This window comes from Miniopterus schreibersii (genome assembly GCF_964146895.1).
Source record: "Miniopterus schreibersii genome assembly, chromosome: 5".
Lineage (NCBI taxonomy): Eukaryota > Metazoa > Chordata > Mammalia > Chiroptera > Miniopteridae > Miniopterus > Miniopterus schreibersii.
Window position 1 is genome coordinate 44,567,996 of NC_138106.1, and position 24,236 is coordinate 44,592,231.

At 33.1% G+C, this 24,236-nt stretch overlaps 1 protein-coding gene across 9 annotated transcripts in view; it reads left to right on the forward strand.

Moving 5' to 3' along the window:
- Positions 1-24,236, forward strand: part of DLG1 (discs large MAGUK scaffold protein 1) — a gene marked incomplete at its 5' end in the record, with an annotated part of 224,257 nt that overhangs the window by 126,911 nt on the left and 73,110 nt on the right. For all 9 annotated transcript variants that reach the window (XM_081137784.1, XM_081137780.1, XM_081137783.1 and 6 more), the window contains 5 exons: positions 8,202-8,252; positions 11,144-11,268; positions 12,946-13,115; positions 14,051-14,187; positions 17,325-17,469. In XM_081137784.1, the coding sequence (XP_080993910.1) occupies positions 8,202-8,252; positions 11,144-11,268; positions 12,946-13,115; positions 14,051-14,187; positions 17,325-17,469 (628 nt within the window). The remainder of the gene's footprint in view (positions 1-8,201; positions 8,253-11,143; positions 11,269-12,945; positions 13,116-14,050; positions 14,188-17,324; positions 17,470-24,236) is intronic.

The window sequence follows — 24,236 nt, forward strand, 5'->3', positions numbered from 1 at the left end:
GCAATAAAAGTGCAGCAATGTTTGTTTCTGCCCAGGGAAACTCTTTATGGACTCAGTGCAAAGTTTTTTATTGCAGGTTGGTTGCCTAGGCACCCTCTCTCCAGCACATACCAAATTTCCAGGCTCCAGAAGGGGAAAGCAGGTATTCAGCATAAAATGTATTGTTTCTATAAAACTCTAGCCACAGTAAATTATTACCCTTTCAGTTAGGGAATGGTGTTTACACGCCCAAAATCAATTTCCCAAATACCTGCTAAGACCCTTCTTGAGTTAGCAGCAGCCTTAGGCCTGACATGTTAACCCTTTTCTGGACATAAAGAAATAAGATAAATTTTAATTACTCAAGCAAGATTTGTCAGAGTGTGCTACTTCATCATACTTCAAGAACACAGTGTGAAATGTTTGCGTAGTGGCTATTCTCTGTGGCTCTTGCTTCATGTAGGCAAAAATCATATGTTTTGTTTGGGTGAAACAACTTTAAGCTTTTAGAAAACAAGTATTTAATTCTGAAATTTAAAATTTATTCCAGAGTGGTTTTAAACTTATTTGCTATTCCTTTGTTAAATCCCTAACCACTTAATTCTAGCTATGCATTGATGAGTAAGAATAAGAAAAATTGTGGCTGCTACCTTAGAGCACATTTTTTTTCCTGTCTCTAGTCACAGTTCTCCAAATTAAGTAATTAATTGAACAGGTAATGCATGCACATTGTGCAAAATTCAAAAGATACAAAAGGATATCCAGTGAAAAGTAAATCTTTCTTCCACCTCTGCTTCCAGTCTTCCAGTTCCCTTTGACTAAGGCAGAAAGTGTTAGTAGTGTCATATATATCCTTCTATAAATGTTCTAGCAAATGCATGGAGAGAATATGTGGTGTTTCTAAACTTTTCCATGTAAAACCAATCCCCTTCTGATAATTTTTGTATAGATATTTTATGTGTATATACAAGCATATAATCAGAACATACTCATATACATATATTACTCAAAGAATAATTTTATCATTATCGACAAGTTGCACTTCATAGAGTTTTACCCATATATATACTTCAACAAAAAGTATGTATGTTTTTATCCCATATATCACCAGCAGAGTGTGTTAACAAACTTTTTGATCTTTTGTTAATGTGTTTAAAATGTACTAACTCATTGGTTTAATATGCATTTCTATTTATAGCTCACTATTTCTACCTTTTCACCTTAAAAAAAGTTAGGTTGAGATACTCACATATCACAAAATCTCCCTTTTTAAAGTATACAACTCACTCGGCCTGGCATGGCTCAGCCGTTGAGCATCAACTAGGATCCACGAGATCACGGTTCAGTTCCTGGTCAGGGCACATGCCAGGGTTGCTGGCTCCATCCCCAGTTGGGCGCGTGCAGGAGGCAGCCAGTCAGTGACTTTCTTATCATTGATGTTACTATCTCTCGCTCTCCCTCTCCCTTCCTCTCTCTCAAATCAATAAAGATATATTTAAAAATTTAAAAGTAAAAAATAAAGTGTACAACTCACTGGTTTTTAGGTTATTCCCAATATTGTGCCATCACAACCACTTTCTAATTCCAGAACATTTTATCACCCTATAAAGAAATCCCATACCCATTAGCAGTAACTCCCCACTCTACCCTTCCCTCAGCCCCTGACAACCACTAATCTACTTTCTGTCCCTATGGATTTGTCTATTCTGGGCCATTTATATAAATAGAATTATACAATATGTGGACTTTTATGTCTGGCCTCTTTCACTTCGCATAATGTTTGCAAGGTTCCTTCATGTTGCAGCACCTATCAGAACTTTGTTTTTATGGCTAAATAATATTCCATTTTGTGTATATACCACATTTAATTTATTCTTCCTTGTGTTGAATTTGAGTCCCTGCTTTCATTTCCTGCAGGTAGAATTGCTGTGTCATATGATAATTATATATTTGAGGAACCACCTGTTTTCCATAGCAGTTGCGCTATTTACATTCCCACCAGCATAATAGAGGGTTTCAATTTCTCCATATCCTCACCAATCCTATTATTCCTTGTCCACAATGTTTTGGACTTGATTATAGCCATCCTAGTGGGTATGAAGTGATATCTCATTGTAACTTTGATTTGCATATACTTGGTAACTAATGTTGAGCACCTTTTCATGAGCTTATTGGATATTTGTTTTATCTTCTTTGGAGGAATGTCTATTCAGATCCTTTACCCATTTTTAATTGGATTGTTGTCTTTTATTATACTTTGTAAGAGTTCTATATATATGCTAGATATAAGTCCTTTATCAGATATATGATTGCACAAATTTTCTCCTGTGGATTGTCTTTTCACATTTTATAATCTCCTTTGAAGCACAAAAGTCATACACATATATGTGTGTGTATGTGTATGTAATATATGTGTGTGTGTGTGTGTGTATATATATATATATATTCACTTATGCTTTTAATGTCGTATCTAAGAAACCATTGCCTAATGTAAGGTCATAAGGATTTACACTTACGTTTTTTTCTAAGAGTTTTATAGTTTTAGCTCTTACATTTAGGTCTTTAGTCCATTTTCAGTTAATTTTGTATATTATGGAAAGTAAAGATCCGCCTTAATTCTTCTGCATGTGGGTATCCAGTTTTCTTATCACCATATGTTGGAAAAACTGTCTTTTCTATATTGAATGGTCTTGAAACCTTATAGAAAATCAGTTAATCACAAACATTTGGGCTTATTTCTGGATTTTTAATTATCTTCTATTGATCTAGATATATATTCTTATGCCAGTACCATATAGTCTTGATTACAGTAACTTTGTAATAAGTTTTGAAGTCAGAAGGTCTAAGTCCTCCAACTTTTAAAGTTTGTTTTGGCTATTTTGGGTTCTTTGCATTGCTATATGAATTTTAGGATCATTTTGTCAATTTCTGCACACCACAAAAATGCAGATGGGATTTTGATAGGGACTGAATGGAATATATAGGTAAATTTGGGGAGTATTGCCATCTTATCAGTATTATGTCTTCTAATCCATTAACACAAAATGTCTTTCTGTTCATTTACATCTTTCATTTTGTTCAGTAATATTTTGTAATTTTCATTGTACTACTCTTAACACTTCTTTTGTTAAATTTATTCCTAAGCATTTTCTTCTTTTAATACTATTATAAATGGGATTGTTTTCTTAATTTTATTTATAGATTTTTTTCATTGCTTGCATATGGCAGTATAATGGATTTTTAGGTATTGATCTATCCTTTGACTTTACTGAACTCATTTATTAGTTCTAATAGTTATTTGTGTGTGGATTCCTTTTGTGTGTCAATTTTCAACATAAGGTCATGTCATCTGCAAATAGGGATAGTTTTACTTGTTTTTAATCAGGATGCCTTTTAATTATTTTTCTTGCCTAATTGCCCTAGCTAGAACCTACATTATAATGTTTAATAAAAGTGGCAAGAGCAAACATCCTTGTTTTGTTTCTGATCCTTGGGAGGAAGCTCTTAGTCTTTTACCATTAAGTATGATGTATTATACTTAGTTTTAACTATTAATTGATATTATCATTTCACTGGTCTTGGGTTGATTTTCTCTTCATGCATTCCTGTTCTTAAATAGTAAAAATGTTAAGAAAAAGCTCTGCTAATGAGATCGAAATGATTTGTTGAACTAATTCCCATCTCTTCCTTTGTCTATATATTCCTTAGGATAGACTGCGAAGAATGAAGGTTAGGAAAATTTATTCAGTTTGACTTTGGTAGTTTTCTTACACACTGTAAAAGCTTTAGTTTTTCCATATCTAGCATAATTGATAGAGTATTTTAAAATCAGCTAAAATAGCTATTCATTATTTATGAAAAACGTTAAGTATTTTGGGGTTAATATTTTGTATTTAGTTAATTTTCCATTGGGAAGAACATTTTCTTCCCAGTACATTTTACTTTTAGATTCTTACCTTGTGTTGCTATAGACTTTGAGGTTTTTAATTGCCTGAGATTATGCATTAATATGAACCATGTGTCATATGAATGTTAATAAACTCTTGAATTTCAATATATTACTCTATAGTTAAGGTGTTAATGAATTTAATAGGAAATAATTAGGCTTTTTAAAAATCTTCCTTTGGACAAGTGTTATACCAATTATGTAATAGGATTTGTCTATACTGTTTGGATATATTAGTATAGCTGATTACAAAAGTAAAGTCTTTGGGCCAATAAGGGACTGCGGATGTCTGTGTTTTAAATTATCCTGTTTTTTTTTTAATGGCACTTGTATACCCATAATTAAAGCAAATTATGTTAAAAAGAAAAAAATTATACAACATAAAATTTAAATAATACTTGTTAGTTCAGTTTGTTCATTAAATTCCACATATGAGTGAAATCATACGGTATTTGTCTTTCTCTGACTGGTTATCTCACTTAGCATAATGTTCTCCAGGCCCATCTATCCTGTCACAAAGGGTAAAATTTTCTTCCTTTTTACAGCCAAGTAGTATTCCATCGTGTAAATGTACTGTAGCTTTTTTATCCACTCATCTACTGATGGACATTTGGGCTGCTTCCAAATCTTGGCTATTGTAAATAATGCTGCAGTGAACATAGGGGTACGTATATCCTTTTGAATTAGTGCTTCGGGTTTTTTCAGATAAATTCCCAGAAGTGGAATCACTGGGTCATAAGGTAGCTCCATTTTTTATTTTTGAGGTATCTCCATACTGCTTTCCACAGTGGCTGCACCAGTCTGCATTCCCACCAACAGTGCACAAAGGCTCCCTTTTTTCCACATCCTTGCCAACAGTTGTTGTTCTTTGATTTATTGATGGTAGCCATTCTGACAGGCATGAGGTGATACCTCACCGTGGTTTTAATTTGCATTTCTCTGGTGATAGTGACATTGAGCATCTTTTCCTATGGCTGTTGTCCATCTGTATGTCCTCTTTGGAGAAGTATCTATCCAGGTCTGACTGAACTAACAAGCAAAATAGAAATAGACTCATAGATAGCAAGCAGACAGCTCTGTTGGGTGGGTGGAGGGATTGAGCAAAAAAATTTTTAAAAGAGGGAAAGAACTCAGGGACAAAAAGCTGAACAATAATGCTATTCTAATATACTAGCAACAACCAGTTGGAAGTACGAATCCATTAACTCAATAAAAATAGGAAACACCTAGCAATGAGCTTAACAGGAAATGTATAGAGCTTGTAGTAAGAAAACTATAAAACTTTGCTGGTGGCTTAAAAGACTACCTGAGAAAGTAGAGAGCAGATCTCATTGCTGAGCAGGAATATAATGTAGAGATTATCATTTTCCTGAGATACATTCATTTTGTATTCATTTTGTGTAAAGATTGAGCCTTTCTAGTTTTGTTCCCACTGTATTACCTCTCACTATATCCTGTTAATTGAGAGTAATAAACCCATTAGCCAAGCATTTCTTTCCTATTGGAATCCACATTTTGTAAAGATACTATGAAAAGAAAACTAAGCAACTTAACCACTTTATAGTTTTGCTGGAAACCATATTGCCTTTGAAAATATTACACCACCATTTTCCCCCCCACATTTACTGTTAATGAAATGGTACTTGTAATTTGTGTTTTGAGTAGTGTACTCTTGGCATTTAGAAGCCCAATTTTAAAGTATTTACTACTGTTGTAATTGAATTGTCTCTGTGAAATTATCAGACAGTTTCATGTTATTGAGGGTTTAGGAATAAGTCATTTGGAGTCTATATGATCTTCTCACTGTTCACCTTTTCAAAATTGCTCTATACTTAATGCTACCTAGAATTCTCACCAAATATCAGTACATTATGAGGTGGTATTAAATTAGCACCAAGGACGTTTACTAAGTATCAGCCTTTTCAGAAGGTTTAATGGTGAAAATCTCAAATTTCCTTCAAGCAGAAGTCATAATACAAAAACTTTACATATTAACACCAAAAGGGCCATCTAAGCACACTCATTTGGAAATGTTTTCCGTAATAAAATTTCAGACTATTGTATTTACAAGTGAACAAATGAACAAAAATAGAGCCCACTGTAGAAATTTTGGGGTTTTGCCAAAAAGCCATATGCTGAGGAAAATTTATTAACTTTTTAATGGATGTTTTTAAAAATAGAAGAGAGTAATAAGCATAAATGAATTTGGGCATTCAACTCCAGCAACTTTTAAAATAGTCTAAAGAAAGAATAAAGAATTGATAAAAACTAAAGCAGAAAGTGATAGCATAGAATAATAGATTAATCAGTAATGTTAAGACTATTTATTTGACAAAGACTGGTAGACTTTTAGCAAGAAAAAATAAAAATGATACAAATAACCTTTAGAATAAGAAAAGTGATATAGCTGCTGCTATGGATTTTATTTTTACTCATAAAAAGGACTTCCAGTCAAGTTGGCAGGAGTTGCATATGTATTACCTCCTGCACTCTAGATGCATAAAAATCATAACTTACACACACACACACACACACACACACGTGCACGTATGCATTTGTAACATACAATCTCAGAAACTAAGAAGAAAATATCTTTAGGTGAGAAAGAAGAGGAAACAAATTAGCAATTGGGTTTGAATCCCTTACAGTTATAAGAAATAAGAACCCAAAAATTAGGAGAGATGAGTATTAGAAGTCTTCAAGAAAAAAACTAGCCCCTGAACTGGACTTGGATTTAAGGGTTGCTTTCTTATAATATTGTGAGGAAAACAAGGTAGCTTACATAATTTAATCTGTCATTTCATTATTATGTTGCTATATAACTAGCCTGCAATTTAGTGGCTTAAAAAACAACAATTCATTATTTCTCATGATTTTCTGGATTAACTGGATAGTTCTGCTTCACCTGGTATTGGCCAGGGCATTAAAAAAGGTTTGAAGATCCAAAATAGTCTTATTCACACGACTGGCAGTTGGTGCTTGTTCCTAATTAGGAGTGCAGCCTAGGGCTTTTGGCCAAGGGCTTTGATTCTCCTTTATTTGAATCTCCTCATAGTCTGAGCTTCCTCACTTTATAGGTGCTGGTTTCTAAAGCATTGTTCCAAAACAAATGCAAGCACTACAGGGCATCACATGACCTAGCCTCAGAAACTACACAACATCGTTTATGCCACATTCTTTTTAAACAAAACTCATCTAGGACTACCTAGATCCAGGGGAGGGGAAACTGACAGCATCTCTTGATGGTAGGATAGTTTAATCACATTGGAAAGGAGCCTGTAGGATGGAAGGTGGTAGGTATCTAGAGAAATGCAGTTTATCACAACCCTAATTTGACTTACTAGATTGAGTACTTTGCCTAGCCTCATGTCACCAGAAATGTTAAAGCAATGATTTGATTCCAAGGACAACTCATCCTTCACCAGTGGCCCTCACTGTGGGAATTATTTCTTCCAGAAAGGAATAAGGAATAAATTGGAAGGAATAAGAGAAAGTGCTTGGTCTGTAGGATGTGAGCAAGAACTTGAATAGTAAATCAGGTTTGGGCATGAAATATGTAAGTGAAATGTGTGACAGAGGAAGCACTGAATTAAGAGATGCAGAGTGGGAACTTGCAACATATGTAAAGAAAAAAGCAAATCATTCAAATTTGATGATATGTGAGGCTCATGAAGAGGTGAGAAATGTGTGTTAGGAATGAGGCTGTGTGATAGATTGGGGTCAGTTCATTCAGAGCTTTATATGAGTTTCTGAAAGTTCTAGAGGAAGTGTGTTATTATGCATGTGCTCCAAAAAGATCTACCTGCATAAAACACATTAGAACAATGTGAGCAGTGGAGAGTACTAATCTTAAGAGATTGGTTAGATTACATTGGCAAAGCCCCTGAGGAGATGAACAAAGGCTTGAACCAAAGTAATAGAAATGAGAATAAGTGGTGATGGTTTTGAGAAAACTCAAAGTATTCAAATCAGTAAGAATTGGCAGCTGATTGAGATGTGTGGGTCAAGGCAGAGAGAAGCAGAATTCGATAATAGTAATAGCTGAATATACCCTTTCTATATTTGAAAGTCATAATACCATGAATATAAACTTGTTAATCACATTGTACTCTTCCATTCCTTGAAAAATTTCCCTAAAATTATTAAAATGAAGCTATATTATTTTATTGTATCACATTTAACAGGTTTTCATTAATAAATTATGCAAAAATTATGTCTTGCCATTTCAAATTTTACATCCTAAATTTCTGTGCCACTTCTTTTCCCGCTCCATTAGGTTAATGGCACTGATGCAGATTTTGAATATGAAGAAATCACACTTGAAAGGGTAAGAACTATTAATTACCTTAAGATTTTTATGCATAAATCTGTTGCTTTAAAGAACTCTTTAAATATACAGTACTGCTCTTTCACGTAGAATCCAAGGGAATAAATCTTTCAAAAACAGAACTATGTAATATTCATTTCTTTTATAAGTTCACATGTAAAATTAGCTGTGGTATTTTCAGAACATGTTCCTTTTCTTTAATAACCTTTTTTAAAATTAACTTTTTATTTAAAATAATTTTAGATTTATAGACGAATTATATAGAGTTGCTATTTTCCTGCACTCAGTTTCACCTATTGTTAACATCTTACATTACTAGAATACATTTGTTTCAACTAATGAACCAATATCAATACATTATTAACTAAAGCCTATACTTTATTGGAATTTCTTAGTTTTGATGTTTTCTCTTCCAGGATCTCATCCAGGATCCCACATTATATTTAGTTATTATGCCTCCTTAGGCTCCTTTAGACTGACAGTTTCAAAGATTTTTCCGTTTTTAATTTAATTTTTATTTTTTTAATTTGTTTTTCATATAATAAAATTTTAATTATTTTAAATAAGTATTTAGTAACCTGGCCATTATATCAGTATTCTTTCCTGACAAAATAATAACCATATTTCTAATTAACAAAACCCTATCAAAAACTTAGGTACTACCCTAATTAAAAAGTAACTTATGGGTACAATTCAGATGTATAAATTTTCTTGTTATATTGTCCCTTTAAGAATATCTGCATTCATCTGATGTTGTATTTTAGTAAAACCACCCTGTATGACCAGCATTTGGGGGACATATGAAGTGTTCCATACAGGTAAATTTCCTGAGTAACTGAATATCTGTATACAGGGTGGGGCAAAAGTAGGTTTACAGTTGTTTATATGAAAAATAATACAATAATTAATAAATAATGACAAGAATAAACTCTGTGTTTTCCCTGCTCACAACTATAAACCTACTTTTACCCCACCCTGTATTTAAGATGAAAATCTTAGATAATTAGATTTGCTTATGTTTGAAGGCAGAATAGACTGAGTGAAAATAGACCTTAGAGAGTTTTTTACATGTATAATAGATATGTATTGCCTACTACCTGAATTTGGATCACCTATTCACATGAGGTGGATGACTGATTAACTTTCAAGTAAGCATAGTATTAATGTATTCTACATACTTCAGTGTGTTTGTTGTTTTGTTGTAGGGTTTTTTCCCCACTTTATTGAGAGAATTGACATGTAATTCTAACTTTTTATCTTACTCATTTTTCGTTCTTTCCCAATGCCTTTTAAATTCCTTTATTTAGTAGGACTATACATTGTATTTTCACTGATTAAAGAACTTTGAGTGTAACAGGAATTGGGAAAATGTTAAAGGATACAAACTTGCAACTAGAAGATAGGTTCCTGAGCACTAACGCACAGCATAGTGATTATAGTAAACAGTACTTTATTATATACTTCAAAATTGTGAGGAGATTAGCTTTTAAGTGTTATCACCACAAAAAAGAAATGATAATTATGTGACATGATAGAGGTGTCAGCTAAAGCTATAATGGTAATCAATTGCAATATGTAAATGTATAAAATCAGCACGTTGTACACCTTAAACTTATACAGGTATATGTAAGTTATATCTTAACTTATTAAAAAGCAAATAAAAAAAGAACTTGAGTACCTGAGTAACTTAACCTCACACAACCTGTTGATACTATTGCTGAGAGTCTAGTAACTCTTGAGTTTAGACTGAAAAAATATTTTTATTAAAATAGAATTTTAGGACACATCATAGTAGAATGACTGTTTAAGCTATTTAACACTAACAGTTGAATAATAGGTCTAAATATGTTCACTTATTTAAGTTGCCGAAAGCCAGAGTGGGAACATTGTAAAATAAATATTTTTTAAATAGCGTTGCTTAAAATAATTGTCCTTAGACACTTGTAACAGCAGAACCCTTTCTTTGAAGAAAATATTATTCAGAAATGCAATATGTAAAACAAGCAAAAAGTAACAGTGCATTGACAGATTAACTTTGCTATCAAGAAAGCTCACCAGCACGGCCAGGCATGGCTAAGCAGATGAACATCAGCCTAGGATCCAGGAGATCACAGTTCGATTCCCAGTTAGGGCACATGCCCAGGTTGCGGGCTCTATCCCCAGTTGGGGCTTGCAGGATCAATGACAACTCTCTCATCATTGATGTTTCAACTCTCCTTCACCCTTTCCCTTCCCCTCTCTGAAATCAATAAAGATACATTTTTTTAAAAACACCTCACCAATGTTAAGTTTTCAGGTTGGGCTTTCAGTATCAAAAAGCCTTTTGCTAGTCAGGTGTCTTGGTTAAACAAGTCAAGGATGATGGCAGTTGTTACTTAGCAGATAAAATGTTGTCATTTTAAAATAAGGTGATGGCAAAGTTAGAAGAAATGTACAACCCCCACTCCTTTTTTAAAAGACTAAAATAATATTGGTTTTACCTGCTCATAAATAATAGCAACAGTCACTTCAATGTTGTTCTCTTAGGAGACATTTGCCTTACCAAACATGAGTGAGGTACAGTCTAAAAGAGAGATCTAGTAGTGGCACCTTTGCAGAAAGGTGACTAAATCCAAGAACAGATTGTACATACTTTTAAAGGAAGAACCATAGACTAGACTCCAAAAGCGTACTCAGTACATGTTCTTCAACCTCACCTACTCAGCAATAATGCCGTTGAATTCTTTATAGAAAAAAAAGAGCTTTCCTTATATTTCTTAATTTAGAATATTCCTTTTCCCTGCACATGTGCCTTTATGTGCTTGTTCTCTGTGTTAGTGCAGTCCTATAATGACAAGAACCTATCAATAAAGTTAATTATTCATTCTTGCTTTTCCCCCCTCTATTTCTAGGGAAATTCAGGGCTTGGTTTCAGCATTGCAGGAGGTACAGACAATCCACACATTGGAGATGACTCAAGTATTTTTATTACCAAAATTATTGCAGGGGGAGCAGCTGCCCAAGATGGAAGATTGCGGTATGTTTTACACTTTATGTTAAGATACTGAATCCACTTTGTGTATTTTTCTTTAGGCATAAATACAAAAAGAAACACTTTTATAATAATTAACATAAGGTAGATGGTCAAATAATGAGTGAATGAGATAATTTGCTCTAAGCATTGTTTCTCTTTTTCCTTTAGGAATTTCATTTTGTCTTACTTTGTATTTTCAAATAAGTTCACAAAATATTTTATATTTATTTTCTGGGTGTGAAACATGTATATAAACTTATTTAAGATACAGGGCTCAGATATATCTGAGTTTGTATTTCATACCATAAAGAGTAAAGATTATGCAAACCTTAAATATATTTTCTTAATTGAATAGATGAAAATAGCATCCCTCTCTTGTTTAAATTTAGTGTTTCATTTCAGAAGATATCTTTAGCATACCTAGTTGTTTCCTTAGGCAATAAATTATGGCACTTTTTTATTCCCTTGTTTGATATATGTGTGTGTGTGTGTGTGTGTGTGTGTGTGTGTGTAATGACAATTTTAGGACGAGGGATTTTATATGGTCTATTAAAAACACCTTATTTTAAGGTTGTTGGTACCTCATGCCTCTCTTCAGTTTCCAGATATGACAGATGGTAATTAATGAAATTAGTTAGATATAAAATTAATAATTTGACCATTCATGTAAATATAGACATTTACTTCCTGATTCTGTTGCTGACCTTTTATTCGTGCTTCTTATGTGAAAATTAATATTTTCCGTTTGTTTCACTGAAGGAACATACTTCTAGTATTAACTCTAAGGTATCACTGTCTTTGGATATAAAATTTTTCTCTAAAAATTAAAGTTAATTAGATATAGAAGCTTACCAGAATCAATTTTAATATTTTAATTGTGTTTTATTCCCCCTCCCCACCCAACTTTAGTTGACTATCTTCCTCCTCCCCCTGCCCCCCACCCACCCCCAAACAGACCAGAGCTAGGGGGAGAAATTAGAAGTAGGAACAAATCAAACTTTAAAAAAATATTTTACTATGTCAAATTAAGATAAGTTATTTACGTTAGAAACTTTTAAATTAAGATATATAATCTTTAACTTCATATAAATCTCAACAAATAACTTTATTTTTTTAAATATAGTATCTAAGTTGGAAAAAGCAATCAAAAAATTTGGGTGGTAAATCTCAATTTTGTCACTATTTCTGTGATCTTAAGCTAATTAATTCAGTCTGAGCCTCAGTTTTCTTATCTTTGAATCACAACCTTATTGGTCATTATCTGGGTGGCCTTGGGAAAGTTACTTACTCTTTGTGCATCAGTATCTCCATTTGTAAAACAGTGATATATGTACCTTACCTTATAAGGGTTAAGCACTAAAAGAAGTACTTGGCATGTAGTTAATGCTAAATATTTGCTATTTTTCTAAAATATTAAGACCTTCACATAATAAGCATACAAATTACAGCTGTCATTATTCACTATTTTTGTATAATTTATTATTTGCACTGTTTCTTTTGCTGGCCATTGGGAAATGTTTGTATTTATTTACATGAGTATTTGACACATTGTAATTTAACATGCGGTTCCTTCACTTATTTTCTCTAGTAAATAATCCTCTTTACCTTAAAAATGAAAAGGCCAACAAAAAATTGGCCAAGTGAAAAATTGATATTTAAATTTTTAATTTTTTTCCTCAGGGTCAATGACTGTATATTGCGAGTAAATGAAGTAGATGTCCGTGATGTAACACATAGCAAAGCAGTTGAAGCATTGAAAGAAGCTGGTTCTATCGTACGCTTGTACGTAAAAAGACGGAAACCAGTATCAGAAAAAATAATGGAAATAAAGCTCATTAAAGGTCCTAAAGGTATAAATAAAACAAACTAAGACAAGTAAGAAATATTTGAGTTAAAATATAACTATGAAGTAAGTTATTTATGACACACTCTAAGATTAATAATACTGATAATGTACTGAACGTGCATGAATTTTTAGAATTTTTGCCATTTCTACTGATTTTTGTCTTAAGTAGAATTCTACTTAAATACTTTGAAATCATGTATAGTGTTGATATTAACTTGTAATCTTTAATCCATAGTATGTTAAATGCAAATACAAAGACTAAGTTAAAAGAAGGAAAACATGAATGTGTCATTAGCAGTTCACCTGTAGTGAGGATTGTTATGTAACTCTGAATTTTGAAAACATTGAGGATAAATAGAAATATTGATTCTAATTTGTGGTTCATGGAAGAGGTGGTATTCCAACGAAAGAAATAAAAATAGAGAGCTACAAATTTGTTTGGTGCTGAAGCTATGAGATTATGAATTCCATAAACACCTTATTTAAAATTAATTTATAGAATATTGGAAAAATAAAATTATTCCCATTTCTGAAGTCTATTCTGTCCACCACCAACAGGCAATTTTATTACTTTTTCTTACTGTTTTCATCTCATGAAGGTATTATTAAAAGTATTAGTAAGAAGCAGTTATGTTAGAAACAAAAATGAAACATAATTTTACAGTGTCTCTGAACTAACAAACTAATTCATTTACAAAGAGACTTTAATACTTAACCTGGGAGGGGAAAAAGAAGCTTATTTGTAACTACAGGAGTACCTATATTTACAGTTGTCCCAATTGTGAACAAATATTTAGGAATTTAAAAGTAGATAAATAGATTCTTTTCTTTTTTAAAAACATTAGTGTGAAATTATCACCTTCTGTTTTTCATCCATTTCTTCCTGGACTTAAGTTCACATTTATTGATGAGATTCTAAAACTAGTGTTTTCCAAACAGGTCTTGGGTTCAGCATTGCTGGAGGTGTTGGAAATCAACATATTCCTGGGGATAATAGCATCTATGTAACCAAAATAATTGAAGGAGGTGCAGCACATAAAGATGGTAAACTTCAGATTGGAGATAAACTTTTAGCAGTAAGTATAAGAAAAATTGTTTTAAAAATTATTTTGATTTTGTCTTTCTTTTCCCTGATAGACTCTGGAATTTCAACATGCCAGAAATCTTTAAATGGTTTAAATGAGTGAATACTAGCCTGCCTTTAGTCAAAACTGCAAATGATTCTTGCTATTATCTTTATTTTTCATTTCCATTTCCTCTACCAGCTCCGCTCTCCTCCCCTCCCCTTCCCCTCCCCTTCCCCTTCCCCTTCCCCCTCCCCCTCCCCTTCCCCTTCCCCTTCCCCTTCCCTTTCCCTTTCCCTTTCCCTTTCCCTTTCCCTTTCCCTTTCCCTTTCCCTTTCCCTTTCCCTTTCCTTTCCTTTTTTTCCTTCTTTTTTTGTTGTTAAAGGGTTAGGGACTTGAATGTACAGAATTATTTAATCATAATTCTTAGGTTCATAACACAGTGTCATTCTTTGTTCATGTGTGACTTTTCTTTTTCAGTTTTACTCTTTAATTGATCATTTTATTTATAATACAATGAAAATTGCTAAAGCCATTACACAACCCAAGAACTAGAAGAAAAACAATTTGTCATTTTGTTGTGTTTATTATTTTTTTTCCTTTTTATTGAATTTATTAGGGTGACACTGGTTAACAAAATTATACCAATTTCAGGTGCACAATTTTACAGCACATTATCCGTACACTGTGTTGTGTGTTCACCACCCCAAGTCAAGTCTGTGTCTATCACTCATTTATCCCCTCTATATCTTCCTCTGCCTCCCCCTTCACTCCTCCCTTCAGGCGTCACCACTTTGCATTTTAAAAATTGTTTTAATCACATATATATATGCCTATATTTCGTTCAGTATTATTTGTTTTGAAATTATTTTAGAAGGCTATTATGCTATATGTAGTCTTTTAATACTGTTTTCACTAAAAATTGTTTTACTAAGACCTATCCATATTGTTGCCTAGAGCTGAAGTTTATCCATTTCACCTCTATGTAATATTCTATTCTGGGACTTATACCACAACTTATTTGTCTAACCTTCATCAATAATTGGCTTAGCCCATGTATGTTCCCTAAAAACACAAAACCTGACCGAAAAAAGATGCTCATTTCATTAAATGGGAACTTTATCTTTCTATTTGCCCAGGTCTAAAACTTTTAGATAACCCTTTCATTCGTTCTCCACAGTGAATCCCTTAGCAAATCTCTATCATCAGTTACCTAATGCTGCCTTAAAAAAAAAAAATTGTGACTAAAATATTAGCAATCATTTATTTGCTTACACTTCTGCATTTTGAGTAGAGTTTGGCCAGAACAGCCTATCTCTACTCTGCATAATGGCAACTACAGGGAGGGATCCACTTCCAAGGTGGTTCACATATGGCAGACAAATTGTTGTTGGCTGTCAGCTAGTAGCTCAATTGGGGCTGTTAGCCAAGTGTTTAATTCTCCAGTGGACTTTCCACATGGCTGAGTTAGGCTTCTTACAGGATGGTGGCCAGGTTCCAAGAGTGACATACCAAGAGAGAGCTTTCCAGGAAGACAAGCTCCAGTGTGTGGCATTTATCAACCCTCTCTTTAATGTGTCATTGGCTAAAGCTAGTTACATGGCCAAACAAGATTCAGTGTAGGAAGGGATTTTACAAGGGTATGAATACCAAGATGCATGGCTCGTTGAAGGCCACCAAAGTAAACAGTATGCCACAGCTTACGTATTTCAAAATGCAGGCGGTTCTCACTCTACATGGTAGTTTGGGACCATAAAAATTATTATGCAACTGAAGTCCTACAAAGCAATATTAATAATAAATGGGGAAAGTTATGGTTGTTTTGTGACCTTTAGAAATTTTTTGTCAAAACATGAAAACTCTCCTGCTATTGATTATAAAGGTACAACTTAGGACAATGAAAAATATACCGAAACAAATATTTGTTTAGTACATTGTAATTTAAGGCAATCTAAACCTAAAGCTAGCAGAAGGAAGGAAGGAAATAATAAAGATTAGAGCAGAAATTAATGAAATAGGCAATAGGAAAACCAAAGAGAAGATCAACGAGACCAAAACTTGATTCTTTGAAAGGTCGTCAAAATTGACAAACATTTAGCCAGACTGACAAAGAAAAAAAGAAGACTCAAATTTCTAAAAATAGGAATGAAAGAAGGGACATAAGGGAACACTTTTATTAATGAACAACTATATGCCAACACATTTGATAACTTAGATGAAATGGACAAATTCCTAGAAAGATACACAGTACCTCTTCTATTCAATATTGCACTGATAGGACAATAAAAAAAAAGAAAAAGACATTCAGATTGAGAAGGAAAAAGTACAACTGTATTTGCAGGTTATGTCATATTGTATATAGAAAATCCTAAGGAATCTACTAATACTGTACAACTAATAAACAAGTTTAGCAAGGTTGCAGGATACACCATCGCCACCTAAAAATCAATTCTCTTTATTCACATGAATGGTAAATAATTGAAAAAAAACTCAATTTCACTATTAACAGTGGAAATACAAATTTTAATATAATCAATGTACAAATTAAAACATACATCATTTTACAAGCTTTTTTATAAGTTGATAATATTCAGTGTTTGCAAAGGTCTGAGTAGATGAGCACTCACATTCTGTGGGTATAAGTTTACTAAATCTATTTAGAAGAACAGTTTAAATATCTATTAAGATTGGAATGGCTTAATAAATTATGATAGAATTACACAGTAGGGTACTGTGCAACAGTTTTTTAAATGAGGTAGTTGTGGCCCTACATGGAATGAGATCTCTAAGATACCTTATATTAAAAATCCAGTTGCAGAACAAAAACCTTTATATGGTCTCATTTTCTTTTTTAAAAAAACTAAAATATAACCACACACATTCCTAAATGCCTAAGAGTGCAAGGAGGGGTTCAGTCTTGGGGATTGGGAAGAACAGAACTGGAATTAAGATTGGCTGCTTCATTAACATACACCAACAACTTTCTAATATCATAGACCAAAAAAAATGGGTATTTTCTTTTCACACACTTTTATATCCCTTAAATCATTCCCATATTTTTCATATCTCTTGATGTAATTATTTATCACCAAAAAGCAGAGAGCAAGTAAAAATTTTTTTAAATAAATGTCTTGGGGATTTTCTCTTAGGTGAATAGTGTGTGTTTAGAAGAAGTTACTCATGAAGAAGCAGTGACTGCTTTAAAGAACACGTCTGATTTTGTTTACTTGAAAGTGGCAAAACCCACAAGTATGTATATGAATGATGGCTACGCACCACCTGATATCACCAACTGTAAGTCTCTCTACTTTAATCTATGTTATTGTATCCTTAGATATTGTGTATTTTTATAAAAGGTTCACAATATAAAGTTTAAACATTATAGAAGTATTTTTAAAGGAACTACTAAGCATTTTAACCTAATAGTTTTTAAAAATCAATTTTAAGTCAGAATTTTCATATTGGGGGGGCCCTTTTCACCTTTACTACTTTATAGCAGCAATTGTAACATTTGAAGCATTGATTCTCAGACTTTTATGTAAATAGCAGTTGCCAAAGGTATCTGCAAATAATGCAGATTCTTGTTTTGTTTTAATAATTTTGGAGTACAGAAATTTACTTAAACAAGCAATTGATTCTTTTAACAAGCAAGGTAATTCTAGTGTTACTCGTTGATGGCCCACACTTAGAGAAACACTAATTTAAAATACAGTCTTTCTAAAACGGCCTTTTCTATACTCTTAACTATGTGCACACAGATATTCTCTCTCTACTTCAAGCTCCCAGTGTATTGCCTAACTATATTTGTGTACAATACAATTGTGTTGTCTGGAATTGAATTGTTATGAAAGTACTTATGTAATGTTTCCTACTTGATTGTCGTTTTTTTTTTCATGTACAAGCTGAGATGAGATTTAAATGTATTTTAATGTATTTGTGTTGGTTGAAAAATAAAAGTTTTATTTGTTTGGTGCATTGAGTTCATATTAGAAGCACCCATGTGTAATAAAGATCTTAAATGTACTCCTTATAATTTCCTTTTCCAAGTTTTCCTTTTTTAAATTGTAGAGATATTTGTAAGTGGCAATGTTTCCAGTTTTAAACTTGCCAAAATTCATTACCATCACTAATCATTGTAAGTTAAATATAAATTATATTTTGAAATGTATACACTGTCCTCTGGTGATACATCTTTATTACCTGCTCATTGAGTCCTTATTTACTCAAGTATAACTAAATTGTTTCACTAGTAGTATTCAGTTTCTTTAATGGACAGGGATGATGTCTTATATTTCATTTGTGTCAGAAAAAAACTTTGCTACTTGTTTAAAATTCTTACATACAGTTGGTTTTGCACACAAATCTTTATATAAGGGCTTTATGTATTTTTTTTGTGTGATTAGAGATGCAAATTCAATAATAAGCTATTTTATTCACCAATTTAAGTATAAATCTTAATTATTTATTATGCTGCCTTATCTGTTCAAGACAACTATGTGCATTACTCAGCAATAAAAAAAATGATACCTTGCCATTTACAATAACATGGAGAGACCTGACCTAGAGGGTATTGTGCTAAGTGAAATAAGTCAGACAGAGAAAGACAAATACCATATGATTTCACTTATATGTGGAATATTAAGAAAAACAAATGAGTAAACAAAACAAAACAGAAACAGCTCCATAGATACAGAGAACAAACTGATGGTTGCCAAAGGGGGAGTGGGGAACCGGAAAAAAAAGAGACAGCTATGTGCACATCTATAACAGTTATTACACGAATTGAGAATTGATGTCCTGTTTATGGCCAAATATACAAATAGCCAGGCTGCTTCTTACAAATATATTGAACTGAAAAAAAATTATCTTTTATTGAATTACCCCTTTTTATTTATAATAACATAACATTTTAAAAGTGGAAGAGCTAATCCTAAAAAATAGTAATTAAATAATGATTTGTTGTTTTCCCTCTAGGCATCTGTTATTGAACTGTAATAGAACAGCGATTTTCAACCTTTCTCATCTCATGGCACACATAAACTAATTACTAAGATTCTGTGGCACACCTACAAATATGTTTTGCTGATCTAACAAAAAAAAAATAGGTATAATTTTGATTGACTTACAAAGAAAATTATAATAGTAATTACCTATCCTTTTTGCTTCAAAGTGACTTTTTAAAAAGTCTGGTGCCTATACTTGTATGTAAGGATTTCTGATACCAAGAATTAACAAATCAGATGGAATCTTATTATGTGACTTGACCAGTAAGATGCAGCACTATTATGTGACCTATATATTTATAGTCCAATACAGAGCATTCATACCTAACAGCTATTATTGTGTTGCTATTGTCATTTCTTTATTTGACAGTGTAAGGGAAAAGAGGTCAGTGCCCCTGACTAAATAGTCAGGTATTGCGTGTTTTAAAATTTTTGTGGCACACCAGGTTGAAAATCGCTATAATGGAACATTATGAAAAGTTGAAGTTTACCTTGCTAGTTTAACATTAACATAATGTTGTTTCTAATCCCTTCTCTTCTTAGGCAACTACAATTACGGAGTTTGTTGTATTCTTCCAATTCATGTTCATACAACATGTGCAGTTTATAAATAATTTATTTGTGTGTTTTTTTAAATATTTGTGTTTAAAAACTGTTTACATAGATGATTTTTACCTATTAGCTCTCCTGAAGTCCTTGCCATCAGATATTCAGCTTACTGCCTGTCCCTTATGTTAGTCATCTAGTGTCCTCTTCATTACTCTGGCTTTAGTCACTGAAGATTTTAGTATCAGGCCCATTGTCTTCCTTGCTACTACTGTTCATGTTGTCATTCTTAGTAATGTCCAGTCAAAATCCACACTCATGATTCCTTCAAAAGCCTAGAGTCTTTGTTTTCTGTTCTGTTTCTTTTTAATCATCCTGCTCTCCACTCCAGCTCAGATACTTGTTTTTAAGATAATAATTTTAGATCTCATCATCATCAGTACCTTCCTTCACCAACTCTAAAATCTTGATTGAAGTCATCCCATTCTCTGACTACATTTTTCATTTCATTTACTCCTATTCTAAAATTCATCCTCACTTTGACCTTCATTCGTCTGACACTATCACTTGGTGCCTCCTGTGTTTCCATTTGTCTACTGTTTTTTAAGCTTAGCTTCCATAGTTTGTCATAATATTCACTTCTTTGCACATATTGTGTCTCTAGCCCCCTTTTTCATTGACAGAATCCTAATCCTGGTTCATCTTGCTGTCTTCCTTCATTCTTGCTTTCTAAAAAGCAGAACGTGACTGGAGAAAAGCACAAAATTGTAGTTAAAGTTATGATGATAAACCTCAGATGGGGCCACACTGTTGTGCTTGTAATCAAAATACAGATAATAACCAAAGTGTGGTTCCCAGAAATAAAGTAGGTTTATTACTGGAAGAAAAAAGTTTATTGATCTGACAGAGAAATAGTTTCTCTGCTGACATTAACATGCTCATGCTTTTGCATTATATGTCATCTTACTCTTAATTTACATTCTCTTCAGTTGGAAGGCCTATTAAACTTCTGATTTGGCCACATCTCTTACCACTTTTACTTCAAGTTCTTCTACTTGCTTCTCTCCCATACTTAAAATGCTTGGGAATTAATCTTCATATCTAAGGACAATAAATTAGGCTTCCTTGTTTTATAGTTCTATGGGAAACCTTTTATCCTAAGATTTTGGCTTTGGAAATAGCATTGTGTTATCTGATCTTTCTTTGGGGCTGTTATTTCTGTTAGAAACATTAATTTTTAGTTCCTGCAGTGTGAGATACTATCCCTTACATGTGAGAATGACCCTTCCAGAAAGAATCCATTGAGTAAATGCACAGTCTGGATGTGGCAGAAAAAAAGTACATTTTCTGGCTTGGGCAGTTGACTGACTTTCTTGTCCAGCTCTGGGGTTTTTTGTTCCTGCCAGACTTGATAATGCAGCAAAGAAATTTGAGTCAAAATCAGTAAAGTCTGGACTTTAAAAGGCCAGTGATTGTAGAGGTTCTTATGAGCGTCTGTTGCTTTAAAGCAGAGTACCATTTCCCTACAAAATCATAAATATTCTGGCATATCACCTAGGAAAGACTTTGGACTTTCAAAGTCAAAAGCCACTGGAAGAAAGTTATTTGGCTCCAATGCAAAAGAGCATCTTATATATAAACTGGACAGGAAACAACTGCTGTTGGGTTCTGCAAGCCTATAAAATAAAAAATACACTATACTTCCAAGCACTGTACTATCAGCAGACATTGTAGACATTTTTCTTTTTGTATGATTACAGAGAGAAATACATAGATTCTGCCTCCTTTTGATAAAGCATACATTTTTCCAGTACCCCATTTCCAGTCATTGTGTGTTATCTTTCACTCAGGTCACTTCTTTAGTTTACCTACCTGGCCATTATAGTAATTTGAACTAATAATCCTGGCATTTTTTTACTCACAATATGTATTGTGCTTTGTGCATAGAAGATACTCGGTAATATAATGGAAGAAGAGAGAAATGTATAATTAAGTAATAAATGTTATTTAAGTAAATGTTACAGCTAAATTTTGAAATGCTTTGCAACTTTTTCATAGTTAAAGCCTCAAGAAAATTAAATATTGATTTTTATGTTTTGATAATGATGCAAATAATTCAGATGTGTTGTATTTTTGGACGCATCAACTGAAATGTGTTGCTTACCTGGGTCGGGAATAGCCTAATAATTTTCTGTTCATAGTTCTTGCTAAGAACAACTTATCTATGATATTTATTATTACTTAAATGAACCAGTGGTTAGTTTTTGGTTATTTTTTCTTTTTGCTTTTTATTTAAAATGTTTTTATTGATTTTAGAGAGAGAGGAAAGAAGAGGGAGAGAGAAACATCAATGTGAGAGAAACATTGATCGGCTGCCTCCTGCACATCCTGTACCGGGAATTGAACCTTCAACCCAGGCATGTGCCCTGACCAGGAATCAAACCAGCAACCTTTTGGTGCATGGGACAATGCTCAACTAACTGAGCCACACTGGCCAGGGCTGTTTTTGCTTTTATGGTGCTTTTGCTTTATGGTTGCATTAAAAGGGATAATTATAAATTGGGTTGACAGATCTGAGCTGGTATAAGACTTTGTATCTTAGAGCAGTTTTAGATTCACAGTAAAAATAATAAGAAGGTACAGGAATTACCATATACCACCTGCCTCTGCACACACATAGCCTCCTGTATTATCAACATCACCCCACTAGAGTGATACATATGTTACAGTTGATAACCCTACATTACCACATCATTACCCAGAGTCCATAGTTTACATTAGGGTTTACTTTTGGTGTTGTACATTCTGTGGGTTTGGACAAATGCATAATGACATGTATTCACCATTATAGTATCACACAGAATATTTTCACTACCCTAAAAATCCAGTCTCCATAGTTTTGCCTTTTCCAGGATATCATATGGTTGGAATCATATAGTATGAAACCTTTTGAGGTGGGCTTCTTTCATGTAGTGTAATATGCATCTAAGGTTCTGCCATATCTTTTCATGGCTTGATAGCCTCTTTCTTTTTAGTGATGAATAACTCTTTGTATAGATGTACTACAATTTATTTATTCATTCACCTATGGAAGAACATCTTGGTTTCTTCTAAGTTTTGACAATTATGAATAAAGCTGCTATAAACATACATGAACAGGTTTTTGTGTAGGCATAAGTTTTCAATGCCTTTGGGTAAATACCCAGGAGTGCAATTACTGGATTGTATGCTAAGAATATGTTTAGTTTTATAAGAAATAGCCAAACTGTCTTTCAAAGTAGCTGTACCATTTTGCATTCCTACAAACATGAGAATCCCTGTTGCTCCATATCCTTACTAGCATTTGATGTTATCAATGTTCTGTATTTGGCAGTATCTCATTGTTTTAATTAGCATGTCCCTGATGACATATGATTTGAAGTATCTTTTCATATGTTTATTTGCTATCTGTATATCTTCTTTGTTGAGGTGCCTCTTAAGGGTCTTTGACACATTTTTTTCAATTATAATTGACATGCAATATTAGTTTCAGGTATACAACATAGTGATTCGACATTTTATATACCTTACAAAGTGATCACCCCAATAAATCTAGTATCTGCCTGGCACCATATATAGTTATTACAGTATTATTGATTGTATTCACTATGGCTGTACTTTGCATATTTTGGAACATTTTTAAATCTGGTTATTTGTTGTCTCATTGTTAAGCATTCTCTGTGTATTTTGGCTAACAATCCTTTACCAGATATTTCTTTTGCAAGTATTTTATCCCAATTTGTGGCTTGTCTTTTCGTTGTCTAGACAGTGTCTTTCGCATAACATAAACATTTAATTTTAATGAAGTCTAGCACTTGTCAGTTCTTTCTTTCATGGATCATGCTTTTGGTGTTGTATCTAAAAAGTCATTGCCAAACCCAACCTCATCTAGATTTTCTTCTACATTATTTTCTAGGAGTTTTATAGTTTTGTGTTTTATATTTAGGTCTGTGATCCATTTTGAGTTAATTTTTGTAAGATTTATATGGAGATTTGATTTGCATGTGGATGTCCAGATGTTCCAAGCACCATTTAGTAAAAAGACTGTCTTTGCTCCACTGTATTGCCTTTGCTCCTTTGTCAAAAATCATTTGACTATATTTATATGTGTCTGTTTCTGGATTCTCTATTTTGTTCCATTGGTCTGTTTTTTTATTCTTTTTTGAAAATATATATGTTTTTAGCCCAACCGGGCGTGGCTCAGCGGTTGAGCGTCGACCTGGGATCCAGGTGATCAGGGTTCGATTCCCGGTCAGGGCACGTGCCCAGTTGTGGGCTTGATCGATGACTCTCTCATCATTGATGTTTCTGTCTCTCTCTCTCTCCCTCTCCTTTCCTCTCTCTGAAATCAATAAAGATATATTTAAAAAATATATATATATATGTTTTTATTGATTTCAGAGAGAGAAAGGGAGAGAGAGAGAAAAACATCAACAATAAGATAGAATCATCAATTGGCTGCCTTCTGCACGC